The 24041-nt window shown below is 45.1% G+C and overlaps 3 protein-coding genes and 1 pseudogene across 3 annotated transcripts in view; 1 reads left to right on the top strand and 3 right to left on the bottom strand.

Annotated features, from left to right (window-relative positions):
• The window catches only part of LOC140353630 (ubiquitin-ribosomal protein eL40 fusion protein), a 287808-nt gene that overhangs the window by 187022 nt on the left and 76745 nt on the right, over window positions 1-24041 (top strand). The gene's annotated exons all lie outside the window — the stretch shown is intronic.
• LOC140353628 (interferon-induced protein 44-like) lies at window positions 882-8707 on the bottom strand. Its single transcript, XM_072438277.1, has 8 exons — window positions 8641-8707; window positions 6569-6825; window positions 4986-5043; window positions 4612-4807; window positions 3361-3501; window positions 2302-2479; window positions 2128-2228; window positions 882-1497 (listed from the first exon to the last, which is right to left on the bottom strand). The coding sequence occupies exons 2-8, from the start codon at window positions 6819-6821 to the stop codon at window positions 1288-1290; spliced, it is 1137 nt and encodes a 378-aa protein (XP_072294378.1). The 5' UTR covers window positions 6822-6825; window positions 8641-8707; the 3' UTR covers window positions 882-1287.
• Window positions 9329-13367, bottom strand: LOC140353625 (interferon-induced protein 44-like; annotated as a pseudogene).
• ifi44g (interferon induced protein 44g) overlaps window positions 19142-24041 on the bottom strand; it is a 9358-nt gene continuing 4458 nt past the window's right edge. Inside the window, exons 4-6 of the mRNA XM_072438030.1 lie at window positions 22264-22441; window positions 22090-22190; window positions 19142-19354 (exon numbers count right to left, since the gene is read on the bottom strand). Of these exons, the coding sequence (XP_072294131.1) occupies window positions 19157-19354; window positions 22090-22190; window positions 22264-22441 (477 nt within the window). The 3' untranslated portion in view covers window positions 19142-19156. The remainder of the gene's footprint in view (window positions 19355-22089; window positions 22191-22263; window positions 22442-24041) is intronic.

The following is a 24041-nucleotide window of genomic DNA, read 5'->3' as shown; positions in this document are numbered from 1 at the left end:
CTGGGGTGATCAGAGGAGCATGTGTAGGTGACTCTGGGATGATCAGAGGAGCATGTGTAGGTGACACTGGGGTGATCAGAGGAGCATGTGTAGGTGACACTGGGGTGAACAGAGGAGCATGTGTAGGTGACTCTGGGGTGATCAGAGGAGCATGTGTAGGTGACACTGGGGTGAACAGAGGAGCATGTGTAGGTGACTCTGGGATGATCAGAGGAGCATGTGTAGGTGACACTGGGGTGATCAGAGGAGCATGTGTAGGTGACTCTGGGATGATCAGAGGAGCATGTGTAAGTGACTCTGGGAACAAGGAACAATTTGTTAGAAAATGTTTATTGAAAATATTAAGAAATGAGATTATAAAACATGTTTAAGTTTAGGCCGTGGCTGGAGAGCCGCGGCGCGGTCAAATGGCCGCGCAGTTTCAGGGACCGCGGCATTTCCCTTATAGCCTGTTATAGCCTCATGGCTAACCCTAACCCTAACCCTAACCCTAACCCTAACCCTTAACCCTAACCCTAACCTTAACCCGGCGCGGTCTAAAACGGCGCTAAAACGCGGTCAAATAGCGGCGCAGTTTCAGGAGCCGCGCGCGGCCGGCACAAAAATAATATGGCAGTTTCGGCCGCGCGCCGCGGCTCTGCAGACACTCCCTTAAGTTTAATGAACAACAGTTTAATTGTTCTACAATTATTTGATCCCATAAACTAAAACAATATAAATACATATATATATATACATATATATATATATATATACATATATATACATACATATATATATATATATATATATATATATATATATATATATATATATATATATATATATATATATATATATATATATATATTATATATAAAGTTTAAAGGCGTGATGGAGGTTAACAGTGAGTAATTTAATTTAATTAAGGATTTAAAAAACACTCTATGACTTGTTCTGTTATGAACACAACGTACGACACAAAGTGGTTAAAAAGCAGACAACAGGTTTCTGTGATTTTCTTTTTTTAAGAGTTTAAAATGACAGGAAGTGGAGCTGAATCCCTCTGATGTCATCAGTGTGCGACACAGAGACAGTTTAAACCATGGTTGGACTAAATAAATGTGTTTTATGGTCTTATTGTGTGTCAGATCAGAACGGTGTGTCATTTATGTGGAGTTTTGGCTCTTGTTTACGGTCTGGTTGCTAGGTAACGGCCGTGTAATGAACTATGTCATATTTGTGCTCGTGTCCAACAAGGAAGTACAATTATGCATTTCACTGGAACATGTCAGTTGATCATAAACTTCAAAAGTCACTCTTAATCCCGGGCGTTTTGATTTTCAGAGCGCCTCTCTGCTGCTCCCTGTAGAACATGTCCGTGTACTGCACCAGGAGCTCCAGCGCTCGGAGCAGCAGCACATCTGAGCTCAGGTTCAGCTCCAGCTCACACCAGTAGTTCCTCACGGGCACCACAGAGGACGGAGACATGCCCACCAGCTCCGCCGCTTTAGTCGTCTGCAAACACCAACAGTCAAACAAAGCAACGGATTCTCAGGTTTGGCCTCACAACTGCCTTGTACGGTCGGATAGAACACATTTTTTTTAATCACAGTTCAAACATTCGACTGACAAAATGAAGGCGTCGTCCTGGCAGTCATGTGACCAGTGCCACCGGCAGCCATCTTCGCTCCGGTCGCTAACGTAAACAGTCCTAACATTTACTGTCGTCTGTGGTTCTGACATTTACACAACAACAAATTACATTGAACAAAGCAAACATACAATAGCAGCGTACAGTATGATAATAAAGGATTAGCATCTGTGATTAGCATCTGTGATTAGCACAGGTCAAAGGTGACGGACAGATACGTGGCCCGTGCCTGAAGCTTTCCCTGTGTGTGGTAAAAGTGCTGCACATAATATTGATCATGTTTGATGTGATTTTTGACCACAAGTGTGAGATATCTGGCTGCGTTCAACTGTTTTAGTCCCGCGTCAGTCACAGTTTTAATTAGTGGTGTGTGAGCGCAGTCTGAGTCAGAGCTCTTTCCACCATTGAAGGTAAAGGTGGTTTGCCATAATTGCCAATTCAATCTGCCAAAATCATAACCACAGTTTTTTTTCCTTGCTGCATTTGCACATTACCATTTCTTGAACGACGCTGCTCTTGTAAACTTCGGATGCGTCCTTCTTAGTTTCGCTGCAGATTTTGTCGACGTGAGTGAGAAGAACCACCTGATGGATTCCTTTGAAAACACAGCCAAACTGCGTCAGTAAAAGGGCGATGTCTGTGGTGTCTGTTGTGTGCGTGCGGCTCACCCAGGTCACTGATGTAGCGTCGCAGCTCCTGGAGGAAAACGCCGATGCCTTTGGAGTAGGAGCCCCCGAAGACTTTGGAGGCGTCCAGGACAAAAGCCACACAGTGCATCTGCTCCCTCAGCCCCGGCCTCTTTATGTAGCCCTCTGTGTCCGAGCTCAGCGCCTGGTCTGGTCTGAACTGCACACAATCCCACAATCCAAAAAATAACCCTAGAACCACCTAGACACTTAGAGCTGACTCACTTTGCACCTGTAACTGACAAAACTGTCCAGGATATCATCACCAGTCTGAGTTCATCTACATGCTGCTTCCATCTGTGACCCTCCAGATTTCTAAAGTCTGTCCTGAACTGTTTATTAGCACCACTCACTAACATAGTAACATGTCGCTTCAATCTGGAACATTCCTAATGTCTTTGAAAACTGCGGTCATAAAGCCTCTCCTAAAGAAGAGCAGTCTTGCCCCTGACCTGTGGTGTGCCCCAAGGGTCAGTCCTGGGATCCCTTCTGTTCAACCTCTACATGCTGCCGTTAGGTCAGTTGATACGCAGTGAAAATGTGTCCTATCACAATGATGCAGACGAGTCAGATCTATGTTTCACTGTCGGCAGGTGAATATGGACCAGTGGATTCACTCTGTCACTGCATCCAACAGATAAGTGTGTGGACCGGCCTCCTGCTGGTGCCAGAGTCAGTGTGTGGAGCAAAACAACTTTCTCCAGCTTAACTCAGACAAGACTGAAATCATGGTCTTTGTTCCACAGAAACAAAGAGAAAGTGTTAGCGTCACCTCCAGAGTCTCGCTCTAAAACCTACAAACCAAGTTAGAAATCTGGGGGTAATAACACACACACCCACAGACACACTTTGTTCTACAGTTTTTCAATGTCTGTTTGGGGGCTTTAGATTGATAATGGCTGTTGATGATGATCCGTCCATAATGAACTGCCCGTGTCATAGACGGGAGCCACCGCCAATATCTATTCTAACTGTCTTCTTTAAAATACATGTCAGTGGTGAGAGCAGTGATAAGCGTGCGGAAGGGCATCTGGTGTGTACCGTGTATCCTTCGGGGGCGTGTCCTTTGACCACGCTGAGCAGCTGCTGCAGACTGGGTCCACTCACGTCTCCAAAGCCCGCGGAGTCCCACAGCTCCAGAGCAGGCGTGGTGTCGGGGGCTCGCAGAGGGAAACACTGCAACTGGACACACAAACACACACACAAACAAACAAACAAACAAACACACAGGTCAAAGGTCAGCTTCTACAGTCAACATGATTAAACATGGCTGAGATTCCACAGGGAGTTAGAGTTGGTTCCAAAAGATGCACCGTGTAACTTTCTTCATGTTTTCATAATGCTCTACTGCAGAACATTCCAGATGAAAGGTCTGTACAACACAAACTTGACTCCTGTGAGAATGTTCATCAAAAACATTCACAGAGTTGTGTTTTGTTTCATTCACCCCCAAAGCTCAAAATGCTTTGTTCCACATTGTGATGTCATTAAGTAGTCATTTTAAAGTTAACAATAACAATAGCTGCAGCTTCAAACTTTAATTTTCACGGCTGAACTCAAATTCAAATGAGTCTTGGAGTTGAACAACACTGGGGCCTTGGATTTCTACTTAATGAGAAGAACAGTGTTCATTTAATGTGTCTAAGTCAAATCAGTTTGCTCTCAGCACAGATTTATTGTAAAAGCCTCTAACCAGGTGAAAATGAGATCATCAAAGCAGGAAGTCTGCCGTTAGCATGCTAATGTTTGTTAGCGTTACCCGGGACGGCGACTGCATTATAAGGAGTGATACACGTGGAGCTGTAAAGAGAAAATCAGGTGCAGCCCCTTTTTGAAAGATTGCTACTTACATACTTTTACTTTGAAAGCTCATATTTAAGAACTAAAAAAAGGTTAGTGAACTAAATTAAAATCTGTTTCTCTGCTGTTTCCCACGGCACTAACTCGCGCCATCTACTGGCCGCAGAGGTTAATAATGAGCAACTGGAGAGTTTTCTCGGAGATGCCACGCGATTGTACTGAACAGAGCGAGTCTGGAGATGATTTGTGGAGTTAAAAACAGCAGAAGATTCTCAGTCACAGATGGAGAAAACGTCAGTTATGGAGGAGATTCAGAACGGAGTGTTTCTGACGCTCGGAGGGGAGAGGACTTTATCAAACAGTGAATGAAGCTAAATGTGCTCCTGCTGAGTTTGTGACGAGGAACAGAGTAAGAACAGGGTTAAAAGAGAGAACTTAGCGTAAAAATGAGTCCTTCATTGGCTCCTGTAAAGTTCTCCATCTTCGCACTACCTTCTGTGTGAAGCAGGTGGCGCCGTGTCCCACCATGGCTCTGTTAGTGACTCTTCCATCAAACACAGACTGCACTGAGCTGATGAAGCTGGACTTTCCCGAGCCCACTGGTCCCAGCAGGAGGACACGCGCCTGTGCCACGTCCCGACTGCAGGGGGCGTAAGAGGACAGCCTCTCCACCAGGGAGACCCTCTCTCTGCAGCCAAAACACATTCAGTCACAATATTAATGTCCTCCTTCTGTCATAATTCAGTTTCTCTTAAATGTTAAATCTTGATTAATTTATTACTTATAGTACTTATGTTAATTATATTACTACAAAAACTTTCATTTTCCCACAGACTTCTTCTTTCAGGACATTCAGTGTAACCTACTCCTCTGTCCACGTCACGCCTCTCCACGGAGTGCGATGCTTGGATGAAGAACTGCTCTCTGGAAAAGAAGCCAAAAAAATATGTATTATTTAAAGATGCACTACGTAACTTTTCTGCCACCTGCTTTTCCCCAAAGAGATTTTATTGGTGGGTTTGCCCGGAATGTTCTACAGTAGGACACTAAAGTTCTGGCGTTACCTCCATGGATGCTTCAATTGAAGTTTAATGCCATACTGTGTAACATTCCAGGCAAAGGCATAACATCTCCATGGAGACAAGAAGAGGCGGGGCCGTACAACGTGACAACAGCATCAAGTGGCGACTCTCCGAGAATGTTGATGACGTCTTTCCTCAGAGACGTTCTTCCTGTTTGAGTCAAAGACGTTTTTCAGTTCATTTCATCACCGTTTATTCCACGACACAAACTCGCACGGATATTTAAATTCACTGAACACGAGATCATCCGATACACCTTTGTTCTAGAATATTATAGACCACACTGAACACGAGATCAACCGATACACCGCTGTTCTAGAATATTATAGACCCGACTGAACACGAGATCAACCGATACACCTTTGTTCTAGAATATTATAGACCACACTGAACACGAGCTCAACCGATACACCGCTGTTCTAGAATATTATAGACCCCACTGAACACGAGCTCAACCGATACACCTTTGTTCTAGAATATTATAGACCCCACTGAACACGAGCTCAACCTATACACCGCTGTTCTAGAATATTATAGACCCGACTGAACACGAGATCAACCGATACACCTTTGTTCTAGAATATTATAGACCCCACTGAACACGAGCTCAACCGATACACCGCTGTTCTAGAATATTATAGAATCCACTGAACACAAGCTCAACAATACACCTCTGTTCTAGAATATTATAGACCCCACTGAACACGAGCTCAACCGATACACCTCTGTTCTAGAGTATTATAGACCCCACTGAACACGAGCTCAACCGATACACTGCTGTTCTAGAATATTATAGACCCCACTGAACACGAGATCAACCGATACACCTCTGTTCTAGAGTATTATAGACTCCACTGAACACAAGCTCAACCGATACACCTCTGTTCTAGAGTATTATAGACCCCACTGAACACGAGCTCAACCGATACACTGCTGTTCTAGAATATTATAGACCCCACTGAACACGAGATCAACCGATACACTGCTGTTCTAGAGTATTATAGACCCCACTGAACACGAGCTCAACCGATACACTGCTGTTCTAGAATATTATAGACCCCACTGAACACGAGCTCAACCGATACACTGCTGTTCTAGAGTATTATAGACCCCACTGAACACGAGCTCAACCGATACACTGCTGTTCTAGAATATTATAGACCCCACTGAACACGAGATCAACCGATACACCTCTGTTCTAGAATATTATAGAATCCACTGAACACGAGCTCTACCGATACACTGCTGTTCTAGAATATTATAGACCCCCCTGAACACGAGCTCAACCTATACACCGCTGTTCTAGAGTATTAGGTGGCAGAAGGTCAGTCTGTTTGTAATTTCCCACAGTAAATGACTCGTCTTACGTGAACCGTTCGATCCGGGCGTCGTCCGGGTTTCCTTCTCCGTTGAGCTGACGGCCGTGCCCAGGTTGAAGAGTGGCGGTGTCGGGTTTGGTGTAGAAGACGTGGTGGAGGAGGAGGTGGAGGAGGTGAAGGAGTGTGCCGCTCCTCCAAAGGAAGGTGGAGCAAACGGGCCAGTAACAAAGGAAGGTGTAGCAGACGGACCAGTAACAGAGGAAGGTGTAGCAGACGCAGCAGAACTAAAACTAAACGACATGGTGCTGAGGAGAAAAGAAGAGAGTTTAGAGCCGAATCGCAGACTTGGCCCTGATCTCGTTAGGGCCGCTGACCTTTAGTCGTTTAGTCGACCAAAGCGTGCGTTAGTCGACTTCATCTTTTATTCAGAGGATCTATTCGGGCGGAGCAGCGCGGCAGAAGGTGTGGAGTAAGTTGGCGGAGGAGTCGGTGTTTTCTGGTGTTTCTACGTAAAGAGGTAGACGACACTTTTCGGCGTGAACAGTTGACTCCCCAGTTTGGGTCATAAGAGTTTGAGAGTTTTTGCCACGCCCCTTTTTAGTCGACCAATTGATCGACGTTTAGTCTCAGATTTAGTCTTGAGCGCTAACCTGTCACGCTTACAGTTAGTTCAAAAGTCCGCCGCACGTCTTTTAACTGACACATGTCCTAAAGAACATATTACACCCATTTTATCCTCACTGCACTGGCTCCGCCTTCATTTTAGAGTTGATTTTAAAATGTTAGTGTTGTATTTTAAAGCGCTTCATGGACTGTTCCCCGTGTATATTTCAGACCTTATTGTTCCCTACACTCCTGCGCTCGCTGAGGTCTGAGGGCCAGTGTGACGGGGCCTTTCCTGTAGACGGCCCCAAACTTTGGAACGCTCCTCCTCCCACATAAAGACTCCTCCTCCCACATAAAGACTCCTCCTCCCACATAAAGACTCCTCCTCCCACATAAAGACTCCTCCTCCCACATAAAGACTCCTCCTCCCACATAAAGACTCCTCCTCCCACATAAAGACTCCTCCTCCCACATAAAGACTCCTCCTCCCACATAAAGACTCCTCCTCCCACATAAAGACCGCACCTTCAGTTGATGCTTTTAAGTCCCGGCTTGAGAATTGTGTGGTCCTCTGACCGTCTTTTATTATTCTATATATTTTATGTTGTTTCTAATTAGTTTTTATTCTGTTTGTACGTTGTTGTTTTAAAAAAAAAATATTTATTTATATATTTCTTTCTTTGTTTTTAACATATTATTTTACCTGTGCTTGTCTTGTTCTCTGTGCAGCACTTTGGAGACTTTGTGTTGGTAAAATGTGCTTTACAAATAAAGATGGATTGGACTGGATTATCAAAATGATCATCCATCCATCCATTTTCTACCGCTTGTTCCCTTTCGGGGTCGCGGGTGACTGGAGCCTATCCCAGTGACTTCGGGCCTTAGGCGGGGCACACCCTGGACAGTGGTCAAACTCGTCGCACGGCCAACACAGAGACATAGACGTTACAGACAGTTCACTCTCACATTCATTCACTAGGGTCAAATTTAGAGTCACCAATTTTTACCTAACACGTGCATGTCTTTCCCCTGTGGCTCAAAATGATTATTATTTTAGTTTATTAGTTAGTGTTTTTATAACCGTGGAGGCACAACGCGAGTGTGCACTGGCGCCCCCCTGTGGCTCTTCTGAGGTGGAGCTGGCCACTTCTGATGAACAGGTCCTGGTGTTTTACACTTCTACTTTCACCTTTTTAACCTTGTTTTGACTAATGTGTCTGTTCTTTGGACGTCGTGTAACAAGTTTCCCCAAAAAGAGTGCGATTTTATCTAAGGTAAAGCGTGTTCTTATACAACCATTTTAATTTGTCTTGATATAAATATTATGGCTTAGAAATATACTTAAGGCGTTTCCCTGCCGAGTTTCACAAAGTCTGTTTTATGAAACATTCTGAGTTCAACTCAGACAATAACAACTCAGTGAGTTGTTACAATTGTAAATAATAAACTGAACTTCTACAGACTTCATCATAGATACGGTGTAAAGTTTAACTCTTAAAATGGTTCACTCTTACCTGAGCCGCACGTGTCCCTCAGACGCAGAGAAATATAAATGTGTCTCTCTCTTTAGAGTCTGACGGTTCAAATCCACAGATTCTGAGAAAGTGAAACTTAACTCTGCGTCAGTCACGTGATTATCTGCGTCGCTATCCCTCTCTCTCTCTCTCTCTCGCTTTCTCTCTCCCTCTCTCGCTCTCTCTCTCTCGCTCTCTCTCTCCCTCTCTCTCTCTCTCTCTCTCCCTCTCTCCCTCTCTCTCTCCCTCTCTCTCTCTCTCCCTCTCTCTCTCTCCCTCTCTCCCTCTCTCTCTCCCTCTCTCCCTCTCTCCCTCTCTCTCTCTCCCTCTCTCTCCCTCTCTCTCTCTCCCTCTCTCTCTCTCCCTCTCTCTCTCTCTCTCTCTCTCTCTCATTCTCTCTCTCACTTCTGTCTCTTTCTGCACAAACACACACCAGAGCTCAGAGAAAATGCAGATTTCTGTTTAATACATTTTATATTTTATACTATAACATTAACATGTAAGTCTCTATGGAGAGATACGTTTAATGCCAGACTGTGGAACATTCTAGGAAAGGGTGCAAAAGGGGGCATTGCACCCTCATTTTTGCATGTAAAATAATGGTATTTAATGTCTTTATATTGTCTTTACACCCATTTGAAGCTCGAATGCACCCTCAGTCAGTTTGGTCTGGGCCCGTGCCGGGTTGGTCTTTGGTTACAGAGACACAGGAATCATGATAAAGCATTTGCGAGGCGATCGCAGAGGTCATCAAAGTAGTTGTCTGTGAAGCGGAGCATCTGCTGCAGAGCGGAGAGCAGCAGGAGGTCCACAGGCAGCTGCAGCTCCAGCTCCTCACTGTAGTTCTTCAGAGGGAGCACACAGGACAAGGGCAGGCCCAGGCGAGTACTGGCCTCCTGAAACTGAGGACACACAGACACACAACAAGCAGTAAACAACACGAGTGAAGGCCCCGGGCTCTGTAGCAACACCTAAAATATCCATTTACATGGGAGCACGACTCGTCTTTTTAAAACATTTGTTATTGGAAAAGCCAAACTACAGCGTGTGCAGATTTATGAGCTGAACACAACGATGTGTGGATGAGGCCCCAATCTGAAAAGAGGCTTCTCTAGCGAACAAAATATCAAAAGATACAGCTCTCATTTCAAGGTTCTGTTTTTAATATCAAACCCAAATTGTATGCACTGAATATTAACGAAAAGTCAATTTATTTTGATGGGTTGGTGAAAAATAGATAAATAAAAATTGCTCGGTGGTGCCCTCTATGGAGCTGAAAAAAACGTATTTGTCGTAGACAAACTTAAAGGAATAATAGAGGATTTTTGGTGCCAAATCTGAGTCTCATTTCCTGGTGGCGTGGACAGCCGAGTAGTTCTCCCACATGTCAATTATTCCCTGCGTGCTACTGCACACCTGCAGCCTCGTTCCTATAGCAGCACGTTTCCATGGCTGCACATGCGTGGTTGATATGCTGTTCCTTCAGTTACAGTACAAACATGACACAGAGAAAGACTGTGTTCGAGCTCAGAAGAGACGGAAATTTGCAGTAACGAGAGATGATGCGATCTGTCGCGCTAATTAAGAATGTAGGAAAAGATTCAGTCGTAGTCATTTGGATCCGAGAGTCATTCTCAATCTGCGAATCAAGACCGGGAACTCAGATATCTATCCTACTCTGAGTAGGCCCTGCCCACCGGGGTGGGACCTCCTGATGAAAAGGTGTTATTGGTTTCAACAGAAACTAAACCTCTATGTTTTCTATCAAATTAGCCTCTTTGTTTACTATGAGCCCTTTAATGGGTTATCAGCCTCCTATTGTACCTGGCTCACTCTCTCTCCTCCTTGTGTAACTGATTAGAATCTGAATGCCCTGGGCGTCTACTTCTCCAGAGATTCAAAATTCCATTATAAACAATCGTAAAGTTGAATCTTAAACCACCGTTTTTGTTCAAGGACGGATTTTCTTTTTGAACAAAGATTGCCTCTTTAACTCTTCTTTCAAAGCATCTTTTGTCCTGCTCACTGTCTTTGATAGAGTGGTTTGTGTCTTTAAGATGAAGATGCACGGCGCTCTGTGATCCTGAACTCCAGTGTCTTCTGTGCTGATAAAGCCTCTTGTGCAGTGGCTGTTTAGTCTCACTATGTGGCGCTCTTTACAGTTTTCTTCACTGCATTGGACAGAATAAACTACATTGCTCTGTTTTTGTGTTGCATCTTGTCCTTAGGATGAACCAGTTTTTGTCTTAAAGTTTTGCCTGGTTTAAAAAAAACAGGGATTTCATGTTGTCTAAAAAATCTTTGCAATGCAGTGAAGATCACCCAGGACCTCAACTGGGGGCAACAGCTCCTCATCAAGAAGGCCCAGCAGAGGATGTACTTCCTGTAGCAGCTGAGGAAAGCAAAGCTGACAGCAGAGATGATGGTGCAGTTCTATACGGCCATCATTGAGTCCATCCTCACCTCCTCCTTCACCATGTGGCACGCTGGAGCCACAGCCAGGGACAAACAGAGACTACAGCGCCCTCTGCTGAGAAGGTGATCGGCCGCGGACTTCCATCTCTGCAGGACCTGTACATCTCCAGGGTTCACAGCCGACCCTTCTCACCCTGGACATGGACTATTCAAGCCACTCCCCTCAGGCAGGAGGCCACTCCCCTCAGGCAGGAGGCCACTCCCCCCAGGCATGAGGCTATGGTCCATCCGGACCAGAACCTCCCGCCACAAGAACAGTTTCTTTCCCTCTGCAGTTGGACTCATGAACACTGCCTAAACACTTTAACTATAATTTATTCACTCACTGCACTGTTCACTTCTGCACTACATACATATATATATCTGTACAACTGTACATATCGAGCCAATTTTTAACTTAATTTTTACTTGTGTTTTATATCTGGTTGTTGTGAGTTCCTGTTTGTGAATTTTGTTCATTGACGATGGCAATAAACGTTTTTCTGATACTGATTCTGATAATGGAATTTTGTATCCCTGGAGAAATACTTTTTTAAATACAATTGTCTTTGATGTTTTATAGCTCTGGACTAATCTACAAACTTTAGTAAACGATACAAAAGCAAGTGTGAAAATGAGTATGCCATGAATGAAATCATTACCAGATCACTGAGGTATCCGCTCTTGTAGACATTGGTCAGGTCGTCCTTCACTAATGGACAGGCTTCGTCCACTTTGGTGACCAGAGCTAGCTGAGGGATCCCTGCACAGCCACACTTTACATTTAGAGGAGTAAAGTGTCAGAGGAGTCCAGGACATAGACCACACAGTGGATCTTGTCCTTCAGCTCTGGAGACTTACGGTAGCCGTGGGACTCCGAGTGCAGAGGAACAGACGAGTTGAACTGAGTCCAGAGGAGAGCTGCTTAGGTCATGTACGACATGTTTGACTAAGAAGAGAAAGAGTTTTACCTGGTGACCGTCCGGCATGTGGCCTTTGAGGATGCTGTTGATGTCATCAATATCAAGTCCCACCCCCGTGCTGTCCTCCAATCCCATGGTGTCACACAGGATGATTGGCAGCGGCTTTCCATTACGTCCAGCTTTCACAGAAAACGCGCGGAACTGTTGAGGACACAAAACCATCAATGCTGTTCTCAAAAAAAACACTTACACTGCCTCAGACTCACAAGTGAGACAACCGCTACTTTCTCCACATGGGAAGGAACTTGTGCAGTACCTGGTGGTGCAGTACCTGGGTGGTGAGGCAGGTGGTGCTGGAGCCTGCCATGGCCTGGCTGGTCACATGACCTCTGAACACAGAGTTAATGGAGTTGAAGAAGCTGGACTTTCCTGCTCCCACTGGCCCCACGAGCAGCACTCGCACCTGGGACACGGCGCTGGACAGAGGCTTGTGCGTCTTGACACTGTCCATCAGCTCCAGCCTCTTCCTGGTCACAGGTACAGGTCAGACAAGCATGTGGCTGTTATTAACCTGAAATATCCTCATAAAACAATATTGATTAAGATGTTTAATTTCTGTTATCAACGTCAAAACTAGCAGCTTTGCCTATCATTCTCTCATAGACAGAAAACAAACGGCTCCAAACTCTGCTCATCCAACAAAACAGGCGTACTTACTGTGACTCCCAAACTACAGCTCTCCAGGGCTTCTCAAGTTCAGTGGTTTCTGTGTCAGACAAAGAACAGCACTCTAACTTTATATCCACAAGGGAAAACAAAAAGCAGACTTTAGTTGTCGATACCTTCCACCTGGTAAACCTCACACTCGATCAGCTGCAGGTCGTTTCCGTGCATTTCTGCAGCAGGGAATTTGTAGTAGTTTCCTGGATTACTGTGAACCACAGCTGTACCTCCATTCATGAGAATCAAATCTTCACCAAAATATGGACCAGATTTACTGATCATTCTGACAGCATAAGTGCAGTTAACAGGAGCATATTTGATCAGCTTGACTTCTTTGAACGTAAAGAGAAAAGCCTTCTGGTCGTTGACATATGCTCCAGTCTGACTGAAGGGGGCGCTGGTGTAGCCTCCGAACACGTGCCGTTGTAGCCCACAGACACAGTGGGCCCTCGGGTGTCACAGCGCTGGTGGAAGGCTGTTCCGGTGAAGCCGTGGATGGAGGCTTTGAAGAGCATCGTGAGCTTCACTCCTGCTCCCAGCTCCTGGCACAGCGCCCTCTGCTGGACCCTCGTCAGGTTGGAGTTCATGACTGTACGTGGTAGAAAAGTCTTAATTTGTTATATTTGTGGACTTATTAATTTGGGTTTAGTGCTAATTTAATAGCACTGACTGTGTTTAGAGTTAACGACACTCTATGTAGTAGAAAAAGATTCAGTTGTTTCAAATTGACTCTGTTTTTTAGGAAAAGCAAAACGTCTCGACACTCATCCAAGAGTCATTCTCAATCTGCGAATCAAGACCGGTAACTCAGATATTTATCCTTCTCTGGGTAGGCCCTGCCCACCGGGCTGGACCTCCAGATACAGGGTGTTTTTTTGTTTCACCAGAAACTAACCTCTTTGTTTCCAAACAGTCCTTTAATGGGCCATCAGCCTCTATTGTACCTGGCTCACTCTCTCGCCTCCCTGAGTACCTGATCAGCATCTGAATGCCCTGGGCGTCTACTTCTCCAGGGATTCAAAATTTAATTATAAATGGCCGGAAGGTTGAATCTTAAACCACCGTTTTTGTTCAAGGACGGATTTCCTTTTTGAACAAAGATTGCCTCTTTAACTCTTCTTTCAAAGCATCTTTTGTCCTGCTTAGAATCCTCTCCTCACTGTCTTTGATAGAGTGGTTTGTGTCTTTAAGATGAAGATGCACAGCGCTCTGTGATCCTGAACTCCAGTGTCCTCTGTGCTGATAAAGCCTCTTGTGCAGTGGCTGTTTAGTCTCACTATGTGGCGCTCTTTACAGTTTTCTTCACTACATTGGACAGAATAAACTACATTGCTCTGTTTTTGTGTTGAATCTTGTCCTTAGGATGAACCAGTTTTTGTCTTAAAGTGTTTCCTGGTTTAAAATAAACAGGGATTTCATGTTGTCTAAAAATTCTTTGCAGTTTTTCTGATAGTCCCGAGACATAAGGGACAGAAACACCCTTCATTCTCTGTCTATTTCCCTTTTGTCCCTTTTGTCTTGCTTTTTGGTTCTCTTCACTCTGTTGAGAGCCCAAGCGGGGTAACCACAGGCTGAGAGGGCATTCCGGACATGTTTTTCCTCTTTCCTCTTTCCCTCTGAGCTGGTGGGCACCTCTTGGGCTCTGAGCTGGTGGGCACCTCTTGGGCTCTGAGCTGGTGGGCACCTCTTCTGATCACCTCCAGGTGGTGCTGTGGGTGGTTAGAGCCAAAGAGCAGATTTGGAGCTTCCCGTCCTCTCCTCTGATAGTGGAACAATCTAGAAAGGCCAAGCGGTTCTCATGCATTGATGTGCTCTTAGAAGGCTTCAGCTCTTGTTTCTTGATTGTTACAAATGTATCATCGATCAATGTTTTGGGGCAGTGGCTGAGAAGGAGGCCAGTGCCTTCTTCTCAAAGTGCTCCATGTACAGGTTGGCCACTATGGGAGAGACGGAAGAGCCCATGGCACAGCCATGAATCTGTCTGTAAAATTGTCCATGGAATTGAAAGTAAGTGGTGTTAAAGGCGGTATGGACGATTTTTCGGCGATTTGAGAACGCAGGCGCACTCCCCCGTGCGGACTGATACAACACACACGTGTGTTTGTTTATTAGCGCAACGGAGCGCATCGCATCGCTCGTCTCCCGCAGATTTCTGTCCACTTCTGAGTCAGCTTGAACTGTCTTTCTCCGTCTTCATTTTGCCCCGTACACTGAGGGAACTATATTATGATAGATCCATGCGCTTAGGCACGCGGAAACATGGGGACGAGCCTGACGAGGCTGCAGTTGAGCGGTAGGTGCGTTTTATGATTGATACGTGGCAGGACAAATGATTTATCCACGCCACGAGGAAATATGATACAAAATTTGCTGAAAAAAATCGTTATTTAAGACAGATGTCTAATAGTTTGCAAATGTGTTGGAGATGTTTCACTTTGTCCACAAAATGATGTGTGTTTTCTACATAATGTTCTGAGTTCCTCACCAATGGAGCCAAGATAGTTGTTAAATGCTTGGCCACATTGTACGTGATGGAATCTGTGCTGCACAGATGGAACATCTATTTTGTGGATTTTTGGAAGGCCATAAATGCATGAAATAGCTTCCCCAGGATACAGTCTGTAGAAAGGGTGGTTTAAGATTTATGGTTTAAGGTTTATAATGGGCTTTTGAATTCCTGGAGAGATAGACGCCCAGGGCATTTGGATGCTAATCAGGTACTCAGTGAGGAGGGATAATGAGCCCGGGACAATAGGAGGCTGATAGCCCTTTAAAGGACTGATAGTAAACAAAGAGGTTTAGTTTCTGGTGAAACCAATAACACCTTTTCATCAGGAGGTCCCGCCCGGTGGGCAGGGCCTACTCAGAGTAGGATAAATACTGAGTTCCCGGTCTTGATTCGCAGATTGAGAATGACTCTCGGATGAGAGTCCAGATGATTCAACTGAATCTTTTTTTTTTTACAATGGAACCCTCCTGGACAAACGAGGGATTGCACTGACACGACTCTATGTAACTGTTCTGGTGAAGGGTCCAGCTTTATAATTTCCTTCAGTGCCTGAACTTGGCATTCCAGGTGGAGAAATGGAGCGCTCCACCCAGTCTTACCTGCTGTAATTGGACATCAGCCTCCAAGCAGACAATTTAGACAATCAACACATTTTACTTGAGCTGAAACGTTAAATGCCATGACATGTTTTCTCATCATTATAAAAATGAAAAAGTTTCTCAAATGACTGAGCTCTTGTAAAACTTGTTAAGTTTCTTTGCACATTTCATCGATGTGAGTCAGAAGAACAAGTTGATAAATGTGAACTCAGCCTCTGAGAGTCGAAAATGACATAATTGCACATCACAATGTGAACTGAGCCTTCTTTTTTCTTCATCCTCTTCAAAAGTGCAGTGAGATTTTATAAACAGACGAGAATCATTTGAAATAAACTTTACCTGTCCGTGAGTTGTAGTGTTTGGTCGCTCACGCCTGTTTAGAGTCCAGCGTGTGCAGCGCAAACCAAACCTGAACTTGTGACCGCGCTCGTCATATCAAGGTGCAATAAAACTCACAGATAAGGTTAAACAAATGTAAAGCATGCCAGCCCCGCCCACTCTTACAGCAACACCCACTCTAAGCTGCTAAAGTTGGATTAAAGACTTACCCTTTTCTTTTCAAATGTTCTTGATATGTTGACATTATTTTGTCTACTTTATTTTGTCTTACATTGATATTAATCCTCACGAGGGACGTTGGAATTTTCCTATATTTATTCCATTTTGTCCACCATCTTATAAAAGGGAACTCTCGAGCTGCTTGATGTGCTGTACATACAAATAAAGTTGTAACCCTCTTATTTCTAGTCAAAGCACTCATTCTAAGAAGCATCAGGGTCACTTTATTCTCCAAAGCCACAAATAAAAAAGGACTTTTATCTGGATTCCGCTTGGACATTTTTGCTTTATTACAAGTCCCTAAAACCCAATTTGAGTGAATTTACCTTCAGGTTTTAAAAGAGAACCGTCAAAACTCACCAATATATCTAAATCTAGTGTCAATGAGCTGATCCTATAACACCAGCTTTACTCATTCATATATTAAACAAAGAAAATCTAAGTGGGATTTAAAGTCTGAATTCCTCTGGGCAGAGCTTGTTACTACTTATATTTGAGTTAAACAGACTTCAGAGTCCAAAACTCTAGAGTCTCAGCTTCACAAAGGCTCCAGAGGGTCAGGAACAGCTTCAGTAGGGGTCATAGGGTCACGCCCATGTTTATCTAAGATAAGATAAGATATTCCTTTATTGTCCCACATGGGGAAATTTCATTGGTGCAACGCAGGTAGATACAGAGGTAGATACAACAGAAGAACAGATCACTTATAGGAAGTCTGAAAAACACTTTCAGTAGAAGATCTCCTATAAATAAATAAAAAACTCCCATAGACAAATAAATAAATAAATAAATACCATTGCATGTGATCACAACAGTAATTGCACATGAATATGTGTCACGACAGCACATAGATTGCACATGAATTTCACAGTAATTGCACATGAATTCCAACAGCAATTGCACATACGACAGAATTGCACATCAGTATTAGGTTAGGTCAGTATTGCGACGGGATAACGTGACGATCTCCGGGTAAGACGACTGTTCTCCGCAGTTTCATGAGTTCCTCCTTTGTGGAAACGCGGTACGGCACCGGCCGGGGGGCGGGGCCGGAGCCGGGGGGCGGGGTCGGAGCCGGGGGGCGGGGCCGGAGCCGGGGGACTCAGAGCCAAGACACATCGCAACGACACGACGAAAACACTCAATCCAGCCGAATAAAGTCAAAACAAGTTCATTTAAAGCGATTCCAGTGCGTGTCCCGATCGTTCGTGAAGTTCCTCTTTCATATAAACGTGTATATAAACATGTACCGACGACACGCCGTACTTTAGCGCGGCCGGAGGGCGCGGGGGGGGGGGGGGCTCGCTCGGAGCTAGCTCACGTCACAACAACACAACGAACGCAACAAAAAACGCTCAAATCAGCCGAAAAAAGTCAAAAACAGTTGAATTAAAAAAACTATTCCAGCGCGTGTCCCTATCGTACAGTAAAATAGAAAAAATATACTAACTATATTTACAAAATATAGGAGATAAAGCACAATAAGTGTGAGAAAGAAGAGAGAGCGTTTACACCGGGCTGCCAGCTGTACTAGCGCCTTATGACGTAATCTCAACAATGCATGAAAAACACAGGAGGAAATACAAATGTGGGTGAAACAGTTCGATTATTCATTTAAGAGTTAATTTGCATTTTATTTAAACCACAGTGGAAAAAGTACCTTTTTTTTGTTACTTCAGTAAAAGTTCATATACAGGAGCAAAAAAAACAACAACAACTAAGAATAAAAGTAAAAGCATCACATGCATAATCTGCAAGTACCTCTTCTCAAAATGTATTCAAGAAAAGTAAAGATTTTGAGAACTATTAAAGCTTCAAATTGTGATCTCGTTACAGAAATGTTCTGATTTTTGCTCATCAGAAGCGGCTGGATTGTTTTCCTAATTTACCTGGTCATTTTTATCTTTCAAACTTAATTTTGTCTGCTTAAAAGCTGGGACTTGAACTCAGGAACATTTAGGTGAGATGTCGCCAAAATATTCTTGTACTTTTCAGTCCAGTTAGAAATGTAGTGGAGTGGAAAGTACAGAAACCTGCTGCAAATGTAAATCAGTTTAAGTGAAGAGCTTTTACTCGTGCACTTGCCTGACCAGCCGTTCCCAACACGTTTTGACAGACGACTTTACAAAACCTGTGGGTCTGGGGCTCGACCGCTGCATTTAAATTTCTAGGGCGGAGTTTAGAGAGCAGAGACAGAACCAATCACATAAACCCAGAAGTGACGCAAAAAACACGACACGCTTAATATATTACGTAACCCATGTCAACAAGGCGCGTTCAGCGTTATCCGTCCCCGAAAGCAGAAAATGTCTCCTGAATCGCGATGACGCCCTTCGTATAACCGCATCCAACGCACGTTTGTCATGACAAGTACGAGCCGGGTCACGAGCCGAGTCACGAGCCGGGTCACGAGCCGGGTCACGAGCCGGGTCACGAGCCGGGTCACGAGCCGGGTCACGAGCCGAGTCACGAGCCGGGTCACGAGCCGGGTCACGAGCCGGGTCACGAGCCGAGTCACGAGCCGGGTCACGAGCCGGGTCACGAGCCGGGTCCGCCATCTTGAATGTTTTGGAACGGGGGTGAAGAGCTACTTCCGTATCCCAGTGTGATGCGTTAAAACCTCCGCCTGGGTTTGGATCGGTAAATTGAGGATCGACGACTTCACTGGCTCTGACTCGGATTCCAGACCCTTACGCGTTCGAACAGAATGTGGTCGTGGCTGGCGGGCCAGGCAACTCGTGCACAGGTCCCTAATGTGTCTCGCGTTTGGTGGCGGAGGCGCCTCTCTGCTGCTCCCTGTAGAACATGTCCGTGTACTGCACCAGGAGCTCCAGCGCTCGGAGCAGCAGCACATCTGAGCTCAGGTCCAGCTCCAGCTCACACCAGTAGTTCCTCACGGGCACCACAGAGGACGGAGACATGCCCACCAGCTCCGCCGCTTTAGTCGTCTGCAAACACACAGCCGGGAGTTCAAACGACGAGCCGCGATCCCCTCAGATCAGCTCGTTGGCTCCGGGAGACGGGGCTAAAGCTAATGCACAGGAACAGTTTTGCCTCATTTCTTTGACTTCTGTGCATGTGAGGGGCGTGGCCAGAGGCCGCGAAGCCGCCCGTGCGCTTAATATATGGTTTATTTCTGGTTGTGCTTAATACTGACACAGGATTACGTCATTTCTAAACTTCTTCGTGTGCGCGATAGTCGACTACTGCCCCTAGTGGACGTTGTCGGTATAAGTTTCGTTTTTCGGCCTCATGCGTTCAGTCAAGCATGTCCGGCTCCGGCAGTGCAGCTACTGACAAAAACATCCCGTTTTCTGCCTTGGGGTATCTTTTTCCGTAAATTGAATGTTATTCTGTGCTATAATGTTGTTCTACGTTTGCATATATAAACTTATGTCAAACTTAAGCTTAATCTGTACTTCCTTTGAATGTTGGTTGTTGCTAGCTGCTGTGCATGTAGCCTTGTCACATTTTAAGCTAGGCTATGTGTTCAGACCTTTATTTTCATTGCTCTTATATGTATCTGTTCATGTACAATTGATGTGACGGTACATTTATAAGGTTTACATGTGTTTACATGTGTTTTTATGTGTTTGTTACAGTTTTACAAAATTCCAATTGTCAAAGAGACAAGTTGTGGGGAAAAGCGTCTTAAAAGACATTAAAGACAAGTCTTCTCTACATGGTCGTTGGACTCTCTTTTTTGGATGTTCGCTATCGGTCTAGCCCTGGTAGTGACACCACAGTGAGGACAGAATAGACCGCGAATATTTTTTGTGAACACTGGTCGGTAGGGCCCCCTAAGAATTTCTGCCTAGGGCCCCCACACTTCCTAGAATCGCCCCTGGGCGTGGCTAAAGCCTCTACGCCGCGTTTGAACCTCTCTTTAGGTCATGCTTTGGATCATGTCAGACGCATTATGACCTGGAAATATGCGACTGCAGTGCGGCCATAAACAGGAAACGGCTGACGCTAATATGCTAAGCTAGCTTTGTGTTGCTAAGGCTCCACATATAAGTTAGCATAATTTTTTTTGCGGGGGGGATATTTAAATGTGTTTATTTTTTAAATGAAAGAACATATAAAAACAATCACAGAGAAAAAGAAACACGAGGGAGCAGAGACAAAATAAAAGCAGCAGACATCCAACAAATAAAATCATGGCCAAGAAAAACCTAAAAAGATTTACATTTTTTTCCAAAACCTGTCAAATTTGAGTCCAAATGTAATTTTTTACATTTTACGTCTGTCCATTATAACATTATTATAACATTAGTCCAGTCCTTGATCGTCAGTGCATTTTGTGTCGTCCTGGAGGCTCCAGAGAAAACTCCTGATTGTGTCCATGGCAGGAGTCCTGAGGCCCAAATACAGAGTCCATTTTTCAAACAATCTAAACCCCGCCTCCTTTTTCTTTTGATAATAGTAAAGTCTTGAATTGGATACAGGAGATTGTTTTATCCACTCATCAAACAGCCAGTCGGGGAGGGAAACTGAATAGATAGCGAAACCTGAGCAAGACATTAATTTTATCGTTTCAAACCTTTGACTTAGACTTAAATTGGGGATACGGTTCCATTTTTCAAGATCTTTTTTATGGTCTTAAAAAGAGGCGTATAATTTTTGAAAGGTCTCTTTGAAGTACCACCAGAGATTCCGATTGCCATTTAAATGGGTGGGTCTTTCTAAAGGTCAGAAGGGAGCGCCAGTCGATTTGAAATTTGTTTAGCACTTTAAATAAATATGACCAACTACAGAATCAAAAGCCTTCTCAGCATCCGAACCAATTATTACGGCTTTGTTTTGTTGTTTTTGTATTATGTGTAAGGATTGTCTTGTCTCTCGTTCTCAGTGTTTTGCATCTTGTGTTCCTGGTGTTCTGAACCCACGTTTCAGCTTTCTCCTCCTGAGCTTCTCACAGATGTGGTGGAACCTTTGCCGTTGTTAATGAACCTCGTATGGAATATCTGGAGCAAAGCAGACGCGCTTGCCTTTGTACTGGAGGTCTCCTTTAACCCTGGAGGTCTCCTTTAACCCTGGAGGTCTCCTTTAACCCTGGAGGTCTCCTTTAACCCTTGCGCCTTCATGACACGTTCCTTCACACGATTGTTAAGAAACCTCATTATCAGGGCTCGTGGTTTATCAGCTGCTGGTCTTGGTTGCCCCGGCAATGTGCTCTTTCGATTGTGATGCAAGGGACTTCAACTCGTGAGCCATCAAGGAGCTCAGGAATGATCTTCTCCAAAATGTTTTCTGTATCCTTTCCTTCTCCTTCTTCTACGCCCACAAGCCTCAGGTTATGTCGACGTGGCCTGGACTCCCAATCCAGGATCTTACTTTTTACATTATCGTTCCTCGACTCCAGCGTCGTCACTCTGGCCCACAGCGCCACCATCTGGGCCCTTACTGTCTGCAGATCGTCCGTATTATCTGGAACATGCTGCTCGACTTCGCTCGTATGTGCTTCGGTCGCCTCGGCTCTAAGAGACTCCACATCACGCTGCATTTCGCCTCTTATTTCTTGAGCAATAACAGATGATTCGTTATATTCTCTCCCCGTTCCGATGCAACCCGATTTTCCTCCAAATCGTTCAGCCCTTTTTTCTACTTCAACAAATGTGAGCTACTGCTTGCGTATCTGTTTTACATCGATATAGAAATTAATTATTATAAATCACACTACCATTTCTTGAACGACGCTGCTCTTGTAAACTTCGGATGCGTCCTTCTTAGTTTTGCTGCAGATTTTGTCGACGTGAGTGAGAAGAACCACCTGATGGATTCCTTTGAAAACACAGCCAAACTGCGTCAGTAAAAGGGCGATGTCTGTGGTGTCTGTTGTGTGCGTGCGGCTCACCCAGGTCACTGATGTAGCGTCGCAGCTCCTGGAGGAAAATGCCGATGCCTTTGGAGTAGGAGCCCCCGAAGACTTTGGAGGCGTCCAGGACAAAAGCCACACAGTGCATCTGCTCCCTCAGCCCCGGCCTCTTTATGTAGCCCTCTGTGTCCGAGCTCAGCGCCTGGTCTGGTCTGAACTGCACACAATCCCACACAAACACACGCAGGACTTTAGATTGACAATGGCCGTTTACAATGATCCGTCCCTAATGAACTGCCCGTGTAATAGACGGAAGCCACCGGCAATATCCATTCATCCAAGTCTTTTTTTAATACATTTCATCAAACCCGGACCTGCAACATGCACTGGGACGGTTTGAGCCGAGTGTGAAGTGTCTGGGATGAGAATCAGCACCTCCAAATCCGAGGTCATGGTTCTCAACTGGAAAAAGGTGCCTTGCCCTCTCCAGGTGGGTGGGGAGTCCTTGCCCCAAGTGGAGGAGTTCAAGTATCTTGGGTCTTGTTCACGAGTGAGGGAAGGATGGAGCGTGAGATCGACAGGCGGATCGGTGAAGCGGCTGCAGTGATGCAGTCGCTGCATCGGACCGATGTGGTAAAGACAGTGGTGGGCCGTCAGGACCAGCAAGGCCTTCTCTGCTAGCCTAAACATAATCATATTTAAAAATATATATATTTTCTCTCAAATATTTATTAAATTATTCCCCAGTAAGAGTTTTACTCTTCATTTCATGGCTTTCCTCTTGGTTGCACTGCTTCTGCTCCAGGTTGAGATTTGGAGGGCTGGTCTTTAAGTTAGATCTTTTATCCAATCATATTCAGCCGTCATGTGTTGCCATTGATCTAAAATCTGCCGAGGCCTTCAGACCTCAACAGGGCGGGCACTTGTAGCTTATAGTAAATGGAAATGAAAATTATGTGTCAACCAATCAGCTTCAGAGTTGTCTCTTGTACGTCTGCTGCTGTTGCTCAGGAGCCATCTAGCAGGTGCATCACGTGCATGTCTTTTGATTGGATCACCAATATTGAGAAGCAGGTCCTATGGGCGGGGCTATGCGGAACCTCAGAACGAGGAAACTGGATTACTAAGCTGTTTTTACAACCCACAATGTGGAAGGAGGAAAATATATCGATTTGGTCGAGGGTATAATTATAACGGCTTTCTCAAGACGCGCGGCACGGACAACGCATGGGACAGACAACGCGTGGGACAGCCAACGCACGGCACGCGCGGCATGGACAACGCGTGGCACGGACGGCACAGACAACACGCAGAGCGGACAACGGCAGGGCATGGAGAACGCAGGAGAACGAGCGCGGACAAGGTAAAGCAACGCCTGTTTAAACTGTGTTTCTGTCCTAACGTATAGTGTCTAGAGCCTTAGCATCATAATGATGGTAATATGATGGTAATAAGAGGTGGATTCATTCGGGTGGGACTGTGTATGACCTCACGGAAGGCCCCAGACCCACGGTCCGCCACTGGGTAAAGAAGGAGTTAAGTCGAAAGGCAAAGCTCTCAATTTACCGGTCACTCTACGTTCTGCCCTCACCTATGGTCATGAGCTTTGGGTAATGACCGAAAGGACAAGATCGCGGATACAAGCGGTCGAAATGAGTTTCCTCCGCCGGGTGGCTGGGTGCCCCCTTAGAGATAGGGTGAGTAGCTCGGCCACACGGGGGGAGCTCAGAATAGAGCCGCTGCTCCTCCAGCTGAGGTGGCTCCGGCATCTGTTCCGGAGCTTCCTGGGCGCCTCCATGGGGAGGTGTTTTGGACAT

The sequence above is a fragment of the Eucyclogobius newberryi genome, unplaced genomic scaffold (genome assembly GCF_026437365.1).
Source record: "Eucyclogobius newberryi isolate DKJ021-1_F unplaced genomic scaffold, fEucNew1.0.hap1 SCAF_9, whole genome shotgun sequence".
NCBI lineage: Eukaryota > Metazoa > Chordata > Actinopteri > Gobiiformes > Gobiidae > Eucyclogobius > Eucyclogobius newberryi.
The sequence above is the reverse complement of the archived record's forward strand: the minus strand, read 5'-3'. Positions and strand labels throughout refer to the sequence as shown.